General features: G+C 42.8%; 1 protein-coding gene across 3 annotated transcripts in view; it reads right to left on the bottom strand.

Annotated features, from left to right (window-relative positions):
• The window catches only part of USP6NL (USP6 N-terminal like), a 163806-nt gene that overhangs the window by 56816 nt on the left and 89054 nt on the right, over positions 1–17936 (bottom strand). For all 3 annotated transcript variants that reach the window (XM_033957921.1, XM_033957922.1, XM_033957919.1), the window contains exons 2-3: positions 16452–16525; positions 3923–4005 (exon numbers count right to left, since the gene is read on the bottom strand). In XM_033957921.1, the coding sequence (XP_033813812.1) occupies positions 3923–4005; positions 16452–16525 (157 nt within the window). The remainder of the gene's footprint in view (positions 1–3922; positions 4006–16451; positions 16526–17936) is intronic.

Here is a 17936-nt window from a genome sequence, read left to right as displayed (position 1 = left end):
TAAATTAATTGGAAAAACGTATAAATTGTGAATAAACAATGGCCTTATATGCCAACCCGGATTTATTATTACAGTCTCAACTTAACACTGTTTTGGCTAAATTGATCTGTGTATTAACTTTTTATGACAGAGCTAAAAGCATGCGCCACCAGTTACATGAAGCCTTTCAGGAGACAACATGCATTCCATATACTCATCTCAGAAATATAGCTGATTGGATAATATACTCAACATATGCAAGCTCTTCACGGACCTTGCAACTTTGTATCATGACTTCCATTTATCAAACTTGGACTAATCCCATCACTCATAATTCATACAAATTTTGGGGACGCACAAACTTTTTGTTCATGGGTTATCTATATGATCAAAAAATAGGATCAGAAATAAAAACTAATTACAGACCAATTGCTAACATTCCATTTTTAGCCAAAACAATTGAAAAAATTGTATTTAACCAACTAACAGAATACATCGAAAAAACCAACATATTGCACCCAAACCAAACAGGATTTAGACAAAATCATTCTACGGAACACTCACTAATTGGTATGACTACGTCTTTAATCTATCACTTAGATCACCACTCATCTGTAATACAGAACGCCTCCATTAAAATTATATATAATGCTAAAAAATTTGACCATGTGTCACCGTTACTTAAAAAAGCACATTGGCTTCCGGTCGCACACCGTATCATTTACAAACAATGCTTACTTACACATAAAACTTTAGAATCTAAAACTCCTGCCTTTATCTATAGAGTATTAATACCGTATACTTCCTCTAGATCTCTCAGATCACAGGATCAACATCTCTTAGCTATCCCCTCATTGAAAGTCATCAATACAAGACGAACCACAATCTTCTCTATAACAGCCCCTCAGTCCTGGAATAACCTCCCACTCTACCTAAGACTAGAAAAAAATTTAGGAAAATTTAAAGCTCTTCTTAAAAGCTTCTTATTTATAGATGCATTTAATGATTAAGTCTACTATTGAATAAATCTCTCTGCTTGTCAAGCTAATTCTTTGAATTTATTGTTTACCCATCCCAATGTATTTCCCTTGAATTTTTAAACATAATAACTGTATGTAACCCTCGAATTAAATAATTTTCCTTATGTTTTAGTATTGTCAGTTAAATCCCATTTAAGGTTTAATTTTTCTTTTTTGTATTTGTATTTATTGTAAATGATATTAATTTGTACATCGCCTAGAAATGTGAATAGGCGATGAATCAAGACATTTAATAAACTTGGAAACTTGGATATGTCCAGGTCAGATGATTTACATGGGACGTATGAGTAGAAACATTAGAACATGTTTAATTGAACTTAAAAGTTGACTTAAGACCAAATCTATAAGTTCTCCGATGCTCCCTCATTGTATTGAAAAGGGTCACATATTTTCTGACTTATGATGGTTGACCATTGAAAAAAATTGATTTTAGGGGAGTTAAATTAATCCGGTTACAACTACGGGAACAATTTTGGATATTTGAATTGCAAGCAAGACAAACTCTAGGCTTAAATGAATGTATTAAATGGCATACTTTTGTATGAATGGCATAGCAACACTCAGATGTTTAAATAAAGTTTGATGACAACTTGACATGAGCATGTTATCGTGTAATTTTCTACTTATCTGCAAGTAACTCAGTATGGCACTCTCCCACGCGATTCGCCATGCTCCAGCACAAGATTATCAACATATTCACTGTTATAACAGGTTCTTGAGGAAGGATGCTAATTTCCAAAACCGAGCTCAATCATACCAAAGATTCAGATAAGTGTTCAAGTGAATCCATTTTTCCCACACTTAACCTTTGAGGTTTTTTGAATCATTTGAAAATACTGCGCTAGACTGTTGCATCAGTCAGCAGGATTGTGACACTATTTGATTGACTCAGGATAGTACATTTGGACAGTTTGAATATACTTTCTGGAACACTGAATTTTCAATTTATTTGAATTATCCTTTTCACCAAAGGCCCTTTGATGTTCTCCATGACCACAATCCTCTGTGGAAGGTTCAAAGGAAGCTCCCATGCGAGAGCAACTGTTCCTCCATCAGGCACATTGGGTACTCACAATTTATACATTTTTCCATTAATTTAAGCTCTTCGTTTAGTGCACTGTTCGTTTGAGACTAAGAGTGAGTTTATATTTTGAATGTACTGCATTCCGCATTATTCAGTGGGGGTTTAGCAATTTTTTTTGCTACTTCAGCTTGTCTGCGGTGTTCTTTGCTCACATGTTTAAAGACAATAGACTGTTTTCAGTCCAATTCTTTATATGTGAGGTTGCAAACCACTGGACCCCTGAGGAAGGCGTGTTTGCCGAAACACGGACTGTGTAGGGTCCGATTGAATTTTTATCGTTGTATTTTTTAGCATTGTACTTTTTTAATTGAATTTTCATGGTTTTATATGTCAGTGTTTAATAAATTATCTCCAGAACATCTGTATCCACAGTTTTTGTTTTATTTTTAAGTCTACCCATCACTTTTGGTTTTGTACAGCGAGTATTCAAATCTAGGCTAAAAGCCCACGTTTATGAGATTGCTTTTAACTCCTAACTCCCACTCACTTGTAAAGCTCCCAGGCCTGTTTTCATCATTGCCTCTCTGAGAGACTCCCAAACCCCCTACTTGTCCTATCATAGATCACATTGTAAAAAAAGTTCCTGATATAATCAACTTTGTCTGCTTAATGAGATTATAAGCTCTACTGAGCAGGCACTCTCTCTTGAATGTTCAGCGCCTTGTACGTCTACTAGTGCTATAGAAATGATAAATAATAGTATTATACTTGTTGTATTTATGAAACAAAGAGCAATGCACACACAGGTACAGTCAAACCTCAGTTTACGAGCAACACGGTTTGCGAGTGTTTTGCAAGACGAGCAAAACACTCTTGCAAATCGTGCCTCGCAAACCGAGTGTTGACTCGATTTGCAAGCCCCCACCCCCGAGAACCGGCATCACCCCCAAACCCTTATCGCAATCTGGCACTGGCACGCAGCACCAACCCACAGGACATGCTGGTGCTGAAGAGTCTGCCTTTTGCCACTGATCTCTGCTGGGCTGGGCCTTGAGCATCTGCGTGTGCTCAAGGCCTCCTGGCTCTCGTTCTCTCCGAGATTCTAATGAGATTCTCAGAGAGAGCGGGATCCAGAAGGCCTTGAGCATGCGCAGATGCTCAAGGCCCAGCCCAGCAGAGATCAGCAGCAAAAAGAAGGCTCTTCCGGCACCAGCAAGTCCTGTGGGTTAGTGCTGCGTGCCAGTGCTAGATCGTGGTAAGGGTTTGGGTTTGGGTGGGTGGGCGATGCCATTTATTAGGGGATGGGGGCTCGCAGAAGTGGGGGGGATTCCAGTTCTTGGGGGTGGGGTGGAAGTGCGCCAGCTGCCTCAGGGGTGGGGGGGTCTTTTTGGGATATGGTGGGGTGGAAGCGAGCAGCGCTGGTGGAATGTGGAACCAATCAAGCGAGTTTCCCTTACTTCCCATGGGGAAACTCGCTTTGATATCCAAGCACTTTGGTTTATGAGCATGCTTCTGGAACAAATTATACTTGCAAACCAAGGTTCCACTGTACTTCTATATTTTTATTTACTTAAAATATTATATGCTATGTAAACACAAAGTCTAAAAGAGCTTAAATAAACTTGTATAAAATAATTAAACTGGGTGGCAGCGCATAGGCTGCAGCTACAGTTTGCAACAAAATACAATTTGTTAATGAAAACTTGATTGCCCATGTTTTGGTCTACTAAATCCCCATAGAAAAGGATATGGACACGTATTGCTAGAAGGCTGCATTTCCTCTTAATATGATCCAAATTTATGTTCTGTCCACAGTGAAAACAAACAATTTCCTAAAAGCTTTCATTTTTCATGCATTTCATTGAACTGTCCAACTTACTGTAAGAAGCCAAATCTATCGGTGACTTTGTAAAGAAGGTAGTCGGCATCTTCCCAAGGCTCAATCTGGGCACCTTCTCGCCCCTAGATTAAAACAAAAAGCAAGTAGTCAATATATATTTACAAATTGACTTCTACAAGCCCATGAAAAAGATCTCCACTTGACTTACAACCCAACATACATAGTACAAAAGAAATTAACACATCAAACCATTTACATCAAAATACAAAACTTATAAAAAAACAGGTAAAATATTCCCTATCATAGATCACATTGTAAAAAAGGTTCCTGATCTAATCAACTTTGGAAGCCTTTTGAAAAGCAAGATATTCCCAGAGAGCTTTATTCCACAAGTCCTGAGACAGTGGAGCTCACTGGTAGAGCTGCTGCCTCTGCATCCAGAGGTTGTGAGATCAAATCCCAGTGCTGCTCCTTGTGACCCTGGGCAAGTCACTTAATCCTCCAGTGTCCACCACTTTGAATGTCAGCTTTGAAATGCCAAAGCCATAAAAAGGAGGTATATAAGTCCCCATCCCTTTCCCTAACTGGAAGATGCCCCTTTCAATTATCAGAGTACTTTATATAAGCCATCTCCTACACCAGGGGTAGGCAATTCCAGTCCTCGAGAGCCGGAGCCAGAACAGGTTTTCAGGATATCCACAATAAATATGTATGAGATGGATTTGCATGCACTGCCTCCTTGAGATGCAAATCTATCTCATGCTTATTTATTGTGGACATCCTGAAAACCTGACCTGGCTCCGGCTCTCGAGGACTGGAACTGCCAACCCCTGTCCCTACACTAATCTCCTGGATTCTATATAAAGAACCCCAACTTGGAAGCTGATCTAAGATATGCGCCCAATTAAATTGACTAATGAACCAATTAGGTGCTAACTGTTACCAATTTATTTATTTTAAAAAATTATCAGCCGGCTCTATCTAGGCGGCATTACAGTAATAACTTGCACACATCTTGCTACGCATTATTCTATAAAATACCATAGGGGTTGTGGTCACAGGAGATGGTCAGAGACATTCCTCAAATTTGCGCAGTGTTATAGAATATCGGAGATAAACGCTCAAATTTGGACACTCAACGCTATTCTACAACAGGCGTTCATCTTTGAAGGCCCATTATAGTATAGCATTGAACACCATTTTTTTTTTTGCGCTGATTTTGATACACTATTTACTGAATCTAATCCCAAAAGTCTCTGATTTTATATACACACTGTGAACCAAACCCCCCCCAAAAAAAAAAACCCACACCAAAATGTTTTTTTGTCATATCTTGCTGAGGCATTGTCCTGTTGGAAGAAAAAGTAGTCTCTCAACATGTAATGGATCGCTGGCAACAGCTTCTACGTCAAACGGACAGTCCGGTAGTATGCAGCATTGATCTTAACCCTAGGACTGATGAAGAACAGATCTGTGAATCCGAGTTTCGAGATTGCGACCAAGGCCATGACTGATTGGCTGAAGGTTGGACAGGTCCATAGTAGGCATTTGGCATTAATCTCACGCTTCAGTGTTGTTGAAGGCACATAAAGGCAATCATTCGGTGTGCTGATCGGTAAAGCTACTGAAAATATCTTTTCATCTGAAAACCAGATGAAGTTGTCACTGTGCTCTGGGTACTTGGTCAAAAGCTGCTTGCACCATTTCAGACGTGTGTCTTTGCTATGTAAAGTTAACTCTTGGGCACGACGCATTTTAAGGAAAAATTATGTTCTTACCTGTTAATTTTCTTTCCCTTAGACGCAGCAGATGAATCCAGAGACCAATGGGATAGCTCACATCTACCAGCAGGCGGAGATAGAGAAACTGATTAACAGGTGGTCCTATTGGCTGGCACTCCTCCTGTCTCATCAGTATAGCTCCTTGCCCAAGCACACGTAACCAGCAATAGGCATAGCATGTAAAAAACTTCTTTCCCATAACAAATCTCAAAATGCAATAATACAGAAAACAACCTGCCATAATAACAAACTGCGAAAGTTGCAAAAGAAAAAACCGAGAGACAATATCCAGAAAGGGTGGGGCTCTGGATTCATCTGCTGCATCTAAGGGAAAGAAAATTAACAGGTAAGAACATAATTTTTCCTTCCCTAGCAACAGCAGCAGATGAATCCAGAGACCAATGGGATGTAGCAAAGCAATCCTCAATCTGGGTGGGAAGCAAACGCCGCCTCCACAACAACCGAAGCACAAAACGCCCCTACCGCATGCGCCCCCACATCCAAGCAGAAATGGGGAGAGAAAGCACGCTCGGAAGACCAATTAGCCGCGAGACAAATCTCCTCCAAGGAAAAAACCTCTGGGCCGAGCCCAAGAAGTAGCCATCGCTCCAGCGGAATGGTCATGAAGTTCTTTCGCCAACCGCTTCCCTGCCAGCAAGCAAGCATAAAGAATGTCCTCCTGGACCCATTGAGCGATGGAGGCTTCGGACGCCACCAAACGTTTGAGGCGTCCCTTGAAGAATGCAAAAAGGAGATATAAACAACTAAAAGTCGTAAGAAACCGAGCTCACAGAGAACGCTACGTACATATCAAAAAATGCAGTGAATAAAAGCACTGCTCCCAATTTCCCCTCCCAGGAAGAAGGAAGGAAAAGCGAGCATGACATAAAAGAAAGGATGACACCCCCCTAGAAAGAAATAATGGTACCATCCGAACTGATACCCCATATTTCGAAAATCAGAAATAGGAATCCCCGTTGAACAAGGCCTGAAACATAGAAAACTGCAGAGCTGAAGCCATGGCCACAAGAAACCCCATGTTCAACGGCACAGCCCTTTAGAGTCCCAAAAGACAAGGATGAAATGAAGCCTTCGGTATACTGAGAAGAAGTACGTGAAGATTGTACTCCAAACCGGGCTTTCTAAGAGGCGCATGAATATACCGCACTCTGTTTAGGACCTGAACTACATGAAGCTGAGAAGTAAGCGAAGAGCAATATACCTAGCCCTTGTAACAAGCTAAGAATGGCACTAGAAGCTGAAGGGAATTGAACGCTAAGCCCTCGGCAATACACCTGTGTCAAAAAGGAACCCTGGAGTGGTTCAAACGTTAAGAAGCACCCAAGAAAGGAAAAACCTCCAAAAGGAAGCAGAAGCCACAGGAGAAGACGTCCGTAGCACCTGGATAAGAGAAGAAACAACCTGCTTCGCATAATCCTTACACGTCAGCCAAGATTTTTCAAAAAACTAGGTCGTAATACTAAAGTAGTACAAATATCCATGTTGAACGGACCCTAGGCGAGCAAAGCCGGAGATACCAGGAAACTTCTTAGTCCGGCTGTTGAAAGACTCATCAAATCCGCAAAGTAAGGATGGCACCGCCAATCCAGAGATTCTACAAATACTGTGCCCGGAAAGCGAGCTCGAGGTGGCAAATCCAAGCCATCATCAGCCAGCGGAAAACACTGAAAAAGAGAAGGCAGAAGCGAGAAAGGAGCCATGCAGCTACCCCCTCTAACTCCCACTCCCTGGGCCCGCCGAAGAAGCTAGGAAGCTAAGAATTGAGAGACGAGGCCATGAGGTCTAGGTCAAGCAGATCTCACTTCCATAAAAAGAGCTAGAACGCTTGAGCCACAAATCTCAATATCCAGGATGCAGAAGATTACACTATTACTAACATGCACACTTTCCAGAGCGTACACAGCGCTGTACACTGTAACATACAAGAAATGGGCCATGCTCAGATTCCGCGGAGAGAAAGTCTATCCAAACTCTTATCCTGATCCATAAAAGGATCTGCCAACAGAAGACGAAGATGAGAGTCCACCCATTGAAGCAGAACAACTTCACCTGCCAATGAGTACAACACTTACTGCCCAAGCAGTAGAGAAATACCCCCATCCTAATACTGACCAAAAGGACCCTCAGCGGCAATCCGGAAGAATGATCTGAAGCTCCAGAAAGGTAGCCTGACCCTGCTCAAGAGCAGAAGAATGAACAAGTACTGAGTCGCCTCTGAAGACCAGACTCCAGGAGCTGAGGATGGAAGCCACAGGATGGTCGGTGGTCATGAGATAGTCCAGCAAAGACCGAGGCATGCCTTGAAAAGAGAAATCGCGTGGAGCCACCAAATCATACAGAGTGATGCAGGAGGAGCATACCAAATAATTGGTGCCCTGAGATACCGAGAACCACCGGAACAAAAGCAACTGCTGTAGCGTAAGAAGGGGAAAGCAAGCCGAAGTCCCCAGTGGAGTCAGCAATATGGATCCCAGAAACTGTACAGAATCCCATACTCTTGGTCATGGTAAGCGAAGAAGAATACCAATCTGAGACCGAGACCCCACGCCCAAGTCTCCAGAAAGAAACACACGTCTCTCCTATATGAATAAAAACATCACCCCGATATACCTATAAATAGTACAGGAGAAAAGAGTGCTGTGCAAATTCAAAGATGCACGTGTAAAGAACTGAGGAAAAGATATCACCCTTTTCGTGTCAGTCAAATGGCCCGACTGGAAGTCGTCCGAATCAAGCAGGCAGTCAAGAAGAAATTAGATGAATCGCCTGGTAGCGTCAAAACGGTACCACCGCCCACATCACCTAAAACGTTCGTGAAGCCTTGGGTAGGCAAAATGGCATGTGCCAAAACCGAAAGCGCCGCTCCAAGAGAGGCAGGCAAACCAAGTGCTGATTCGGAGTCCATAGAGAAAATGTAAATATACTCCCAGGTTGTCTGCAGAAATGTGTAACCCCGAGAAACTAATTCAGCAGAATGGGATCCAGCCTGCCCAATGCCCCCTATCTCGGGCACCATGCAGTAAGTGGAACAACGTCCCTTAGTTCCCGAAGAACTACAAGAACCGTCCTGAGGACCAGTAACACTGAAAAGGGAAACACAAAACATAGAGACTCCAAGAACGAACTGGAAAACCTGAGGAGAATGCAAAGATGCAAGCATCCTGAAAAATCTTCACAGCCCTCTGACCTGACATTATAGTGTCTTCTCCCTCATGAGAAAGCCTGAAGAGTCATTGGAAGAAGTCAAGATCCCCTCAGAATGAAGTGCAGAAGGTCAGGGAATGGCAGAATAAGACTGTAGGATCTGCAAGAAGATTCTCCTAGGAAAAATCAAGGTTCACAATGTAAAGAGGAATATACTGGAACCATGAAAACAGTACTAACCCCATGCAACATGAGCGAAATACGTATGTCCTTTAAAGTGAATACGTACTAGACTCAATCAAGATGCTGCATCTACCGCCCCGTGGAAAACAACAGCATCCTTACAGGTATCAGACAAAGCTCACATCATTAATGAGAGCTTCAGGGATGAGGCTAACAGCCACATAGTGCGTGATCTTCCATGGGTTTGATAGAATAGGTAACTGGCTCCTAGTTAAAAGGAGCTGTACAGCCCTTTCTGTCTGGTTGGGGGGCCCGTCTAGCATGTGTCATGAGAAAATGGTGACGGGAGAAACCAGCGTGATAAGCATGGAAATCTGAAGTCCAGGCCCCCTCAGAAATAAAGAAGAGAGTCCTGGCCGCAGGAATATGCGCAGTGTCATTATGCCCATAGAGACAGCCCGAACTTGGAAACTGCTTGTACTACCTTTAGGCATAAATATCCTGTGCCACTACTAGACACATGCAGCGCAGCACAGAGGCCCAAATAAGGACAGTTACCAACAGACAAAGGCTCAATCTGCAGGGACCCCAAGAGAGACAATGAGATACCTGTGTGAAATACAGGGCACTATCTTACTGCTGATCTCACTGTGCCGTGAGTTGCCTTATGTCGCCCCAGTCTGGAGACAAACCGAGATTGGGTGACCTAGCACAGGTCAGAGTCTCTCTGGTAAACCCCTTGAGTGCTAACCCCAGAGTCCGATTAAACAAGCAGCTTCCTTCAAGGGAGATAGCCAATGTCACGCCCATCTTTAAAAAGGGATCAAGAGGTGACCCGGGAAACTACAGACCAGTGAGTTTGACTTCGGTTCCGGGGAAACTGACGGAAGCACTGATTAAAGAACACATCGATGAACATCTGGAAAGAAACGAACTTTTGAAAACAACCCAACATGGTTTCTGCAGGGGGAGATCGTGCCTAACGAACTTATTGCACTTCTTCGAAGGAATTAACAAACGGATGGACAGAGGAGACCCCATAGACATCATATACCTTGATTTCCAAAAAGCCTTTGACAAGGTGCCTCACGAACGTCTACTCCGGAAACTGAAGAACCATGGAGTGGATGGAGACGTACATAGATGGATCAGGAACTGGTTGGCGGGTAGGAAACAGAGGGTAGGGGTGAAGGGCCACTACTCGGACTGGATGGGGGTCACGAGTGGTGTTCCGCAGGGCTCAGTGCTCGGGCCGCTGCTATTTAATATATTCATAAATGATCTAGAAACAGGCACGAAGTGTGAGATAATAAAATTTGCGGACGATACAAAACTATTTAGTGGAGCTGGGACTAAAGAGGAATGCGAAGAATTGCAAAGGGACTTGAACAAATTGGGGGAATGGGCGGCGAGATGGCAGATGAAGTTCAACGTTGAGAAATGTAAAGTATTGCATGTTGGAAACAGAAACCCGAGGTACAACTATACGATGGGAGGGATATTATTGAATGAGAGCAACCAAGAAAGGGACTTGGGGGTAATGGTGGACATGACAATGAAGCCGACGGCACAGTGCGCAACAGCCGCTAAGAAAGCAAATAGAATGCTAGGCATAATCAAGAAGGGTATTACAACAAGGACAAAAGAAGTTATCCTGCCATTGTATCGGGCGATGGTGCGCCCGCATCTGGAATACTGCGTCCAATATTGGTCTCCGTACCTTAGGAAGGATATGGCGTTACTCGAGAGGGTTCAGAGGAGAGCGACACGCTTGATAAAAGGGATGGAAAACCTCTCATACGCTGAGAGATTGGAGAAACTGGGTCTCTTTTCCCTGGAGAAGAGGAGACTTAGAGGGGATATGATAGAGACTTATAAGATCATGAAGGGCATAGAGAGAGTAGAGAAGGACAGATTCTTCAAACTTTCGAAAAATAAAAGAACAAGAGGACACTTGGAAAAGTTGAAAGGGGACAGATTTAAAACGAATGCTAGGAAGTTCTTCTTTACCCAACGAGTGGTGGACACCTGGAATGCGCTTCCAGAGGGAGTAATAGGGCAGAGTACAGTACAGGGGTTTAAGAAAGGATTGGACAATTTCCTGCTGGAAAAGGGGATAGAGGGGTATAAATAGAGGATTACTGCACAGGTCCTGGACCTGTTGGGCCGCCGCGTGAGCGGACTGCTGGGCATGATGGACCTCAGGTCTGACCCAGCAGAGGCATTGCTTATGTTCTTATGTTCTTATGCTTATGAGTACAGCAGGAACACAGACATAGACATATAAAGCTGCCCAAGCTTGTCCCAAAGCTGGTGAAACACATACAACTTGTCTGAACCGGAAAGGAGAGAAGCCCCGGCATACCCTGACCAAAGTCAGCTGGAAACAAACTACTGGGACGCTGCAGCTCTCCCGCCATCGCCGGAGACCCATGCGCACGCCTGATTCTCGCTGACACGTGGCCGCTGCATCAACGCTCCTAGAAACATAGTCGGATTCGAGCCCCGCAAAATTTACCCTGCCGCAGCTTGCATAGAAAGAAAATCTGACTCGGGGAATAAGCAGAAGAATGGCCCACAGCGCCGGAAAAAACATATCCCATCTCATGCGCGCTGCTATAAACCGGCACCTGCACAATCAGCTGCACATGGCCGTGACAAACACTGATGAAAGAGAGCCTCAGAATAAACAGGACTACTGCTGCGCTGAAACCCAACAAAGAGAACAAGTACGAGCATGAAATCGAATCGCTACTGCTGCGCTGTAACCAACAAGGAAACAAAGCGCGTGCATGCAAAGGGCGGGAAGTCCCGGCTCCCTCCATGGATTTCTAGTCATAAAACTTAGCCTCAATAAAATATCCATACCTTAAATGTATGATGACCGAACCCACAGTACTAAGACTCCCAAACAGAACCTGAAGTTCAAACAACTGTAAAAGCCAGACATACTCACAGCTTGTTGTTAGGGCCGGTTGAAGCCAGTTTGCAGCAAAAGCATGGCAGAATGTAGCAACTGTGGTCTTTTTTTTTATTTTTTACAGAGAAGGGAAAGAAGAAAAAATTTGAGACCCAGTCAGACCCTCTAGCAATGGAGGGAGGGTGAGGCAGGGACAAGGGGGGGCCCAAGTGTAACCTCTAAAGCCGGCACCGTTCAGCCGGACACCCCTGTCTCACTGAAGAGAAAAATCTCAACAGGAGAAAATAAAGTTCCAGCCACAGCCAGAATTCAGGAGCTAGTTGAATAGCGACCTTTTCCTGCTGGGAGATAGAGATTACTGGTTACGTGTGCTTGGGCAAGGAGCTATACTGATGAGACAGGAGGAGTGCCAGCCAATAGGACCACCTGTTAATCAGTTTCTCTATCTCCGCCTGCTGGTAGATGTGAGCTATCCCATTGGTCTCTGGATTCATCTGCTGCTGTTGCTAGGGAAGACACTAATTTCAGATCATCATGAATTATCCTAACCACAGTTGTCTGGATTATTCCTGCTTCTCTTGCTATTTAGCGAGTTGTTCAGTGTGTTTGCGGTGCTGCCTCCTGGCTTAGTACAAGATCACGTACAACATCCACGTACTCTTGTGTATGAATCAAGCGCAGTCGTCCACTGCCTGGCTTATGATCCACAGTGCCCATTGCTTGGATCTTGCGTAGCAACACATCAAGGCTGTTTTTGTTCCAAACCTTCTGTGGGAACTCTTTCAACAATCGTCGACTGCTATAACCTTTTAGCAGTACTAAATTCTTTATCAGAATTTGGTCTTCTACAGTGAAAACCATTTTGATACAGAGACTGTTTAGAAGCTATCGTCTGCTTCTGTGTAACAATTCATTTTCACAAAGTAGCGTTGTAGTGCAGTGGGATGAGAACTATTTACAACATTATGATCAACTTCATTCAGGATACGACACACTAAAATTTCAAAAGAATCGGCCAAGTTCTGTGGAAGATATGACAAAAAAACATTTTGGTGTGGTTTTTTTTCATTTCACAATGTATATAAAAAATAAGAGGGTGAACCTCTGAATGGCAGCATGATTAAAAGGCTACCACTTGAAAAACAAAGCTGCAAATTCTTAGGAATTCACTGGCCCTTATGTAAAACCAATGCGTTCAAGATGATGTCATGTTCCCAATAAAGTCAAAGAAAGTGAAAATGCAAAAATACTATGGGATTTTAACATCCAAACTGATAGATGACACTAGGCCAGATATAACAGTGACAGAATTGAAAAATATATGGTTTGAAGTGTTAATACCAGGTGATCGTCGGGTTTGAGAAAAAGAACCAGAAGAGCTCACAAAATATTGTGGTTTTACAAATTGAAACTGGAAGAATCGAGCAATACTGAGAACATAAGAACATAGAACATAAGAATTGCCACTGCTGGGTCAGACCAGTGGTACATCGTGCCCAGCAGTCTGCTCATGCAGCGGCCCCCAGGTACGCGCAGCTGCTTCAGTTGAATCCTCCTCTGACGCAACAGGAAGTTGCATCAGAGGAAAAGATTCAACTGAAGCAGCCTCACCCGTGTGCGCGTGACTTATTGAAAGCACGCTGCTGGGAGAAGAACAATTAAATTTGTCACATTAGGTGAGGGGAAGGGAGGGAGAGAGATGATGGGATGTGGCGATCGGGTGGGAGGGGGCTGCTGGACCGCACGATCCGTGACCCTCACAGCAGGAAGGAGGGAGTGAAAGGGAAAGAGATGTTGAGCCAAGTGGATGAAGAGGGAGACAAATATTGAACCCACAGCAGAAAAGAGAAAGGGGAGGACAGGGAGGTGAGCCAGATGCTTGAAGCGTGGAGATAAAGAGGGAAAGAAGCTAGATGGAGATGGAGAGGAGAGAGACACATTGGTGTGGAAGAGAGGGGAAATTTGGATACAGCAAGGTAACAGAAAGAGGGGAAATTATCTGCATGGGGGCATAGGGACAGAGATATAAAGGGGAGATATATGGGGATGGTATATGGACACAGGGGGGGGGACAATGCCGGACACAGGAGGGAGTATACAGATAAAGAGGGGAGATATTAGAAATGGGGAACACAGAAGGAAGATGGTTTGTGTGGATGGGATCAGATGGTTTGTGGGGACGGGGACCGAGCTCGCAGGGAGGGGACAGGGACAAGGATGAGCTCACGGGGACAAATTTTTTCCCCATGTCATTCTCTACTGAAAGCCACAGCAGTATACTCTATTCTTACTAAAAAAAAAAAAAAATGATAAACTTAACTAAAATATATCTTTATACCTTTGAAAAAGGTTTCTCTCGCCAGATGATAGTTCGGCATTTGTGCTACAGATGGGCCATTTGGCCTTTATCTGCCATCATGTTTCTATGATGTGAAACCCTTTACAGCAGTGTTTCTCAACTCGGTCCTGGAGTCCCCCCTTGCCAGTCAGGTTTTCAGGATATTCACAATGAATATGCATAGACTGATTTGCATCCACTGCCTCCATTATATGCAAACTTCTTTCATGCATATTCAGTGTGGATATTCTGAAAACCTGACTGGCAAGGGGGGACTCCAGGACTGAGTTGAGAAATATTGCTTTACAGTGTTCGCCCTCATTTATCTAATATCAAACTAGCTGCTGAAGAGTTTTCCAACCTTTTTTTTCCATATAGAGCACAAAAATAATTGCTAGTGTTCTCTTTGTTCGTTTAGTCAGACTATAAATAAGCAATATGTGGTGCTGCCGATTTGAAAGCTGTGGGAATTCATGAGTTGGCAGCCAGCCACAGGAAACCCACAACAGCTCCACTAAGGTTTACACAACCACTGTGTTTCCTGTGGCTAGCCTTGGGTGGTCTGAAATTCTTGATGGGTATTTTCAGCAAATCACACTACACCCGACAGCTGGATTTCAACTGGGCAGCTTCCCATTCTTTCATTTTGCCTTTGGTGTTACCCCTGAAGCCAGAGTCAAAAAACATAATTTGTGTAACTTTCCACTTTCTTTACTGTTGTTTCCTTGCGGTTTGAATATGCTAACTGCATACAAGGTCAGAAGCTTACACTTTTCTCCAGTCAAAGAACAGGGAGTTCATGTAAACTCTGGATCTGGAGATGATCGCAGATTCATCTTTGGATCAAATGAACTATTAGACAGGTTGGCTCAGTCAACACTATGGATTGCAGATGGAACATTCAAGGTAGCACCTGTGTCGTTTTTCCAATTTGCTGATAAATGTAAATTGAGCTGGTTTATACTGTCTGCTATTCAATAAGCAGCATTCAATATATAATCACAATTGAGTCTTTCTACTTGTCCAACATTTCTACTGACAGACTTTGACATTGGAGTCAGGTAAGCATTGGAAGAAGCCTACCCATCAGCAAAGATAAGAGTGATATTTCTGAAATAGGCATGAAGAAATGGCCATATATGTATCACATCATACCCTATGAGGTTATCTTGTTGGGCGGACTGTCATCATCTACTGTTATTTTACTGTTACTATGACTGCATATGAGAGAATGGACATTGTCCTTAGATCTCTTATGTGTTTTGCTACACTTGCGTGTGTGCCTGTAAGCAATATCGAACAAATGACCACCTTGTAGAAACTATGCCTCAAACAGAACATGTGAACAAACTCCACTTATTTTGAACACAATTACATCACAAGCCGATAACAACCAGCTCGAGGTAAAGCACATACACCCCTACTTTTTAGAACCAAAACATGGAATCAATACGAATCAGCAGTGGGTAGACTGGCTCGCACAATTAACATGTGATGGGCTGGCATTTTGGTTCCAGTACGGTCATCCTACACTTTGGAAGCTGATGAGATAAGACCTTATTCTTACAGGACCAAATGGCTTACGACCAACTGTAAAATGAGGGTCAATGCTTGCAATCAGCCTTCTTATGCTGTAAGTCCACATACATCAAGTACCCTGAATAGGAACTCCAGATCCATCTTAAAACATTAAAAGCATGGTCAGACTCTAAACATCATTTCCAAGCAGCATTTCCAAAGTAATACGGAAACAAAACCAAAAATATTTTTTCTTTTACAAAAGAGAGTGAGTGGTTAGCATATCAAGACATTAAAACCTCAAAAGATAGAAGAGCTGTGTCTTTGCAGCCATTTAGCAGAGAAGGACCGAAGAGATCACTGCACATAAGGCCATGCATACTCAAAACTGAGTTCTGGGAAAGTTTGTTCCAGCCCAGTGACATCACATTATATTGCACATTTATGTACCTGACATGAAACCTGCTTGCAAATGGAAAACCAGAAATCAACATATACCATGGAAAACTAAGAGGCAGAAATCTGCAATTCTCAGGATCATGCCAAAGAGCATTGCTGGGCCTAAGTCTAAATGTTTTACGCTGTAAACCACTTAGTTATAGGCAGTTAAGAAATAATCAAGCTGTTAAGCACAAAGAAGACAAGGGAAAGGGTGGCACTTACTTTATCATACTTCGCAACAATTTCTGCTCTTTCTTGGGCAGCTTTGATTGCTGCATCATGCTCTCCATCCGAATCTGTAAGCAATTAAAACAGGAACATTGTGAATGTTTGATTTATCTGTCAATTAGGTGCAACAAAATTCTTACGTTTTCCCGTTCAGAATAACGTTAACAATAAGGTATTGAAAGAGGTCATTTTAGCATAGGGATTCTCAACTTGGTCCTTGAGTTACACCTAGAAAGTCAGGTTTTCAGGAAATCCTCACTTAGTACACATAAAATAAATAAAGTAAATTTGTATGAACTACCTCCATTCTAAATGAAATCCTCACTGAGTTTGGATGTCCAGTTTTGTAAAATCTAGCACTTACTTACATGTTGAAAACTCAAAGTGATACTGCTCTTTTCTGAGCACATTTCTTACTGAAATGGCCATCACTGCTGATATTGCTGAAAGGTTGGAAGGAAAAGTTTGCCTTTTTGTGGATGACACCAAGATTTGCAACAGAGTGGACTCCTTGGGTGTGGACAATATGAGAAGGGATCTACAAAAATTAGAACGGTCTAATGTTTGACAGTTGAGATTTAATGCAAAGAAGTGCAAAGTGATGCACTTGGGAGTGCAGAAATCCAAAACAGTAAGTGATCAGGAGAGAGACCTTGGGGCGATGGTGTATGAAGATCTCAAGCGGCGAAACAATATAACAAGAAGGTTGCTGTTGCCAGAAAAATGCTAGGCTACATAGAGAGAGAGAGAGGCATAACCATCAGAAGAAAGGGAGGTGTTGAAAGAAACATGACAGCAGATAAAAGCCAAATGGCCCATCCACAGCATTCACTATCTTCTCCTCTTTAAGAGATCCCACATGCCCCTGTACAAGTCGTTGGCGAGGCCCTGTTTGAAGAACCACATCCAGTTTTGGAGGCTGTATCTCCACAAGGATGTAAAAAGACTTGAGGCAGTTCAGAGGAAGGCGACAAAATGGTAAAGGTTTGTGCCATAAGACATATTCGACAAATTTATCTGATCCATCTATTCTGCTCATCTCTTACCTCTTCTAATACGCTCCTTCTTCCTACCCTACCACCCCGTTCACTCAACTGTCTTCCACACCTTCCCAAATCTAACTAATGTAACCTCGCTATCCTTACAGCATCTCTTGTTGTTTTTGTTCTATACCATCTTGAACTGAAAAGGTATGATAGGATATAAATAAAGCTATTATTATTATATGAGAAGAGACTGGAGGATTTGAATATGTATATACTTGAAAAAAAAAGAGAGAGGCGATATTACACAGACCTCTAAGTACTTGAAAGGTATTAATATTCAAAGAAACCTCTTTCAGAGACATAGGGGTGGTAGAACTAGAGGACACGAATGGAGGTTGCAGGGATGTAGCTGCAGTAAATGGCAGGAAATACTTTTTCACAGAGAAGGTGGTGGATGCATGAATGCTCTTCCGAGAGAGGTGGTAGAGTCTAG

The sequence above is a fragment of the Geotrypetes seraphini genome, chromosome 9, assembly GCF_902459505.1.
Source record: "Geotrypetes seraphini chromosome 9, aGeoSer1.1, whole genome shotgun sequence".
Classification (NCBI taxonomy): domain Eukaryota; kingdom Metazoa; phylum Chordata; class Amphibia; order Gymnophiona; family Dermophiidae; genus Geotrypetes; species Geotrypetes seraphini.
Note: the sequence above shows the minus strand (reverse complement) of the source record. Positions and strands in the feature narration are given on the sequence as shown.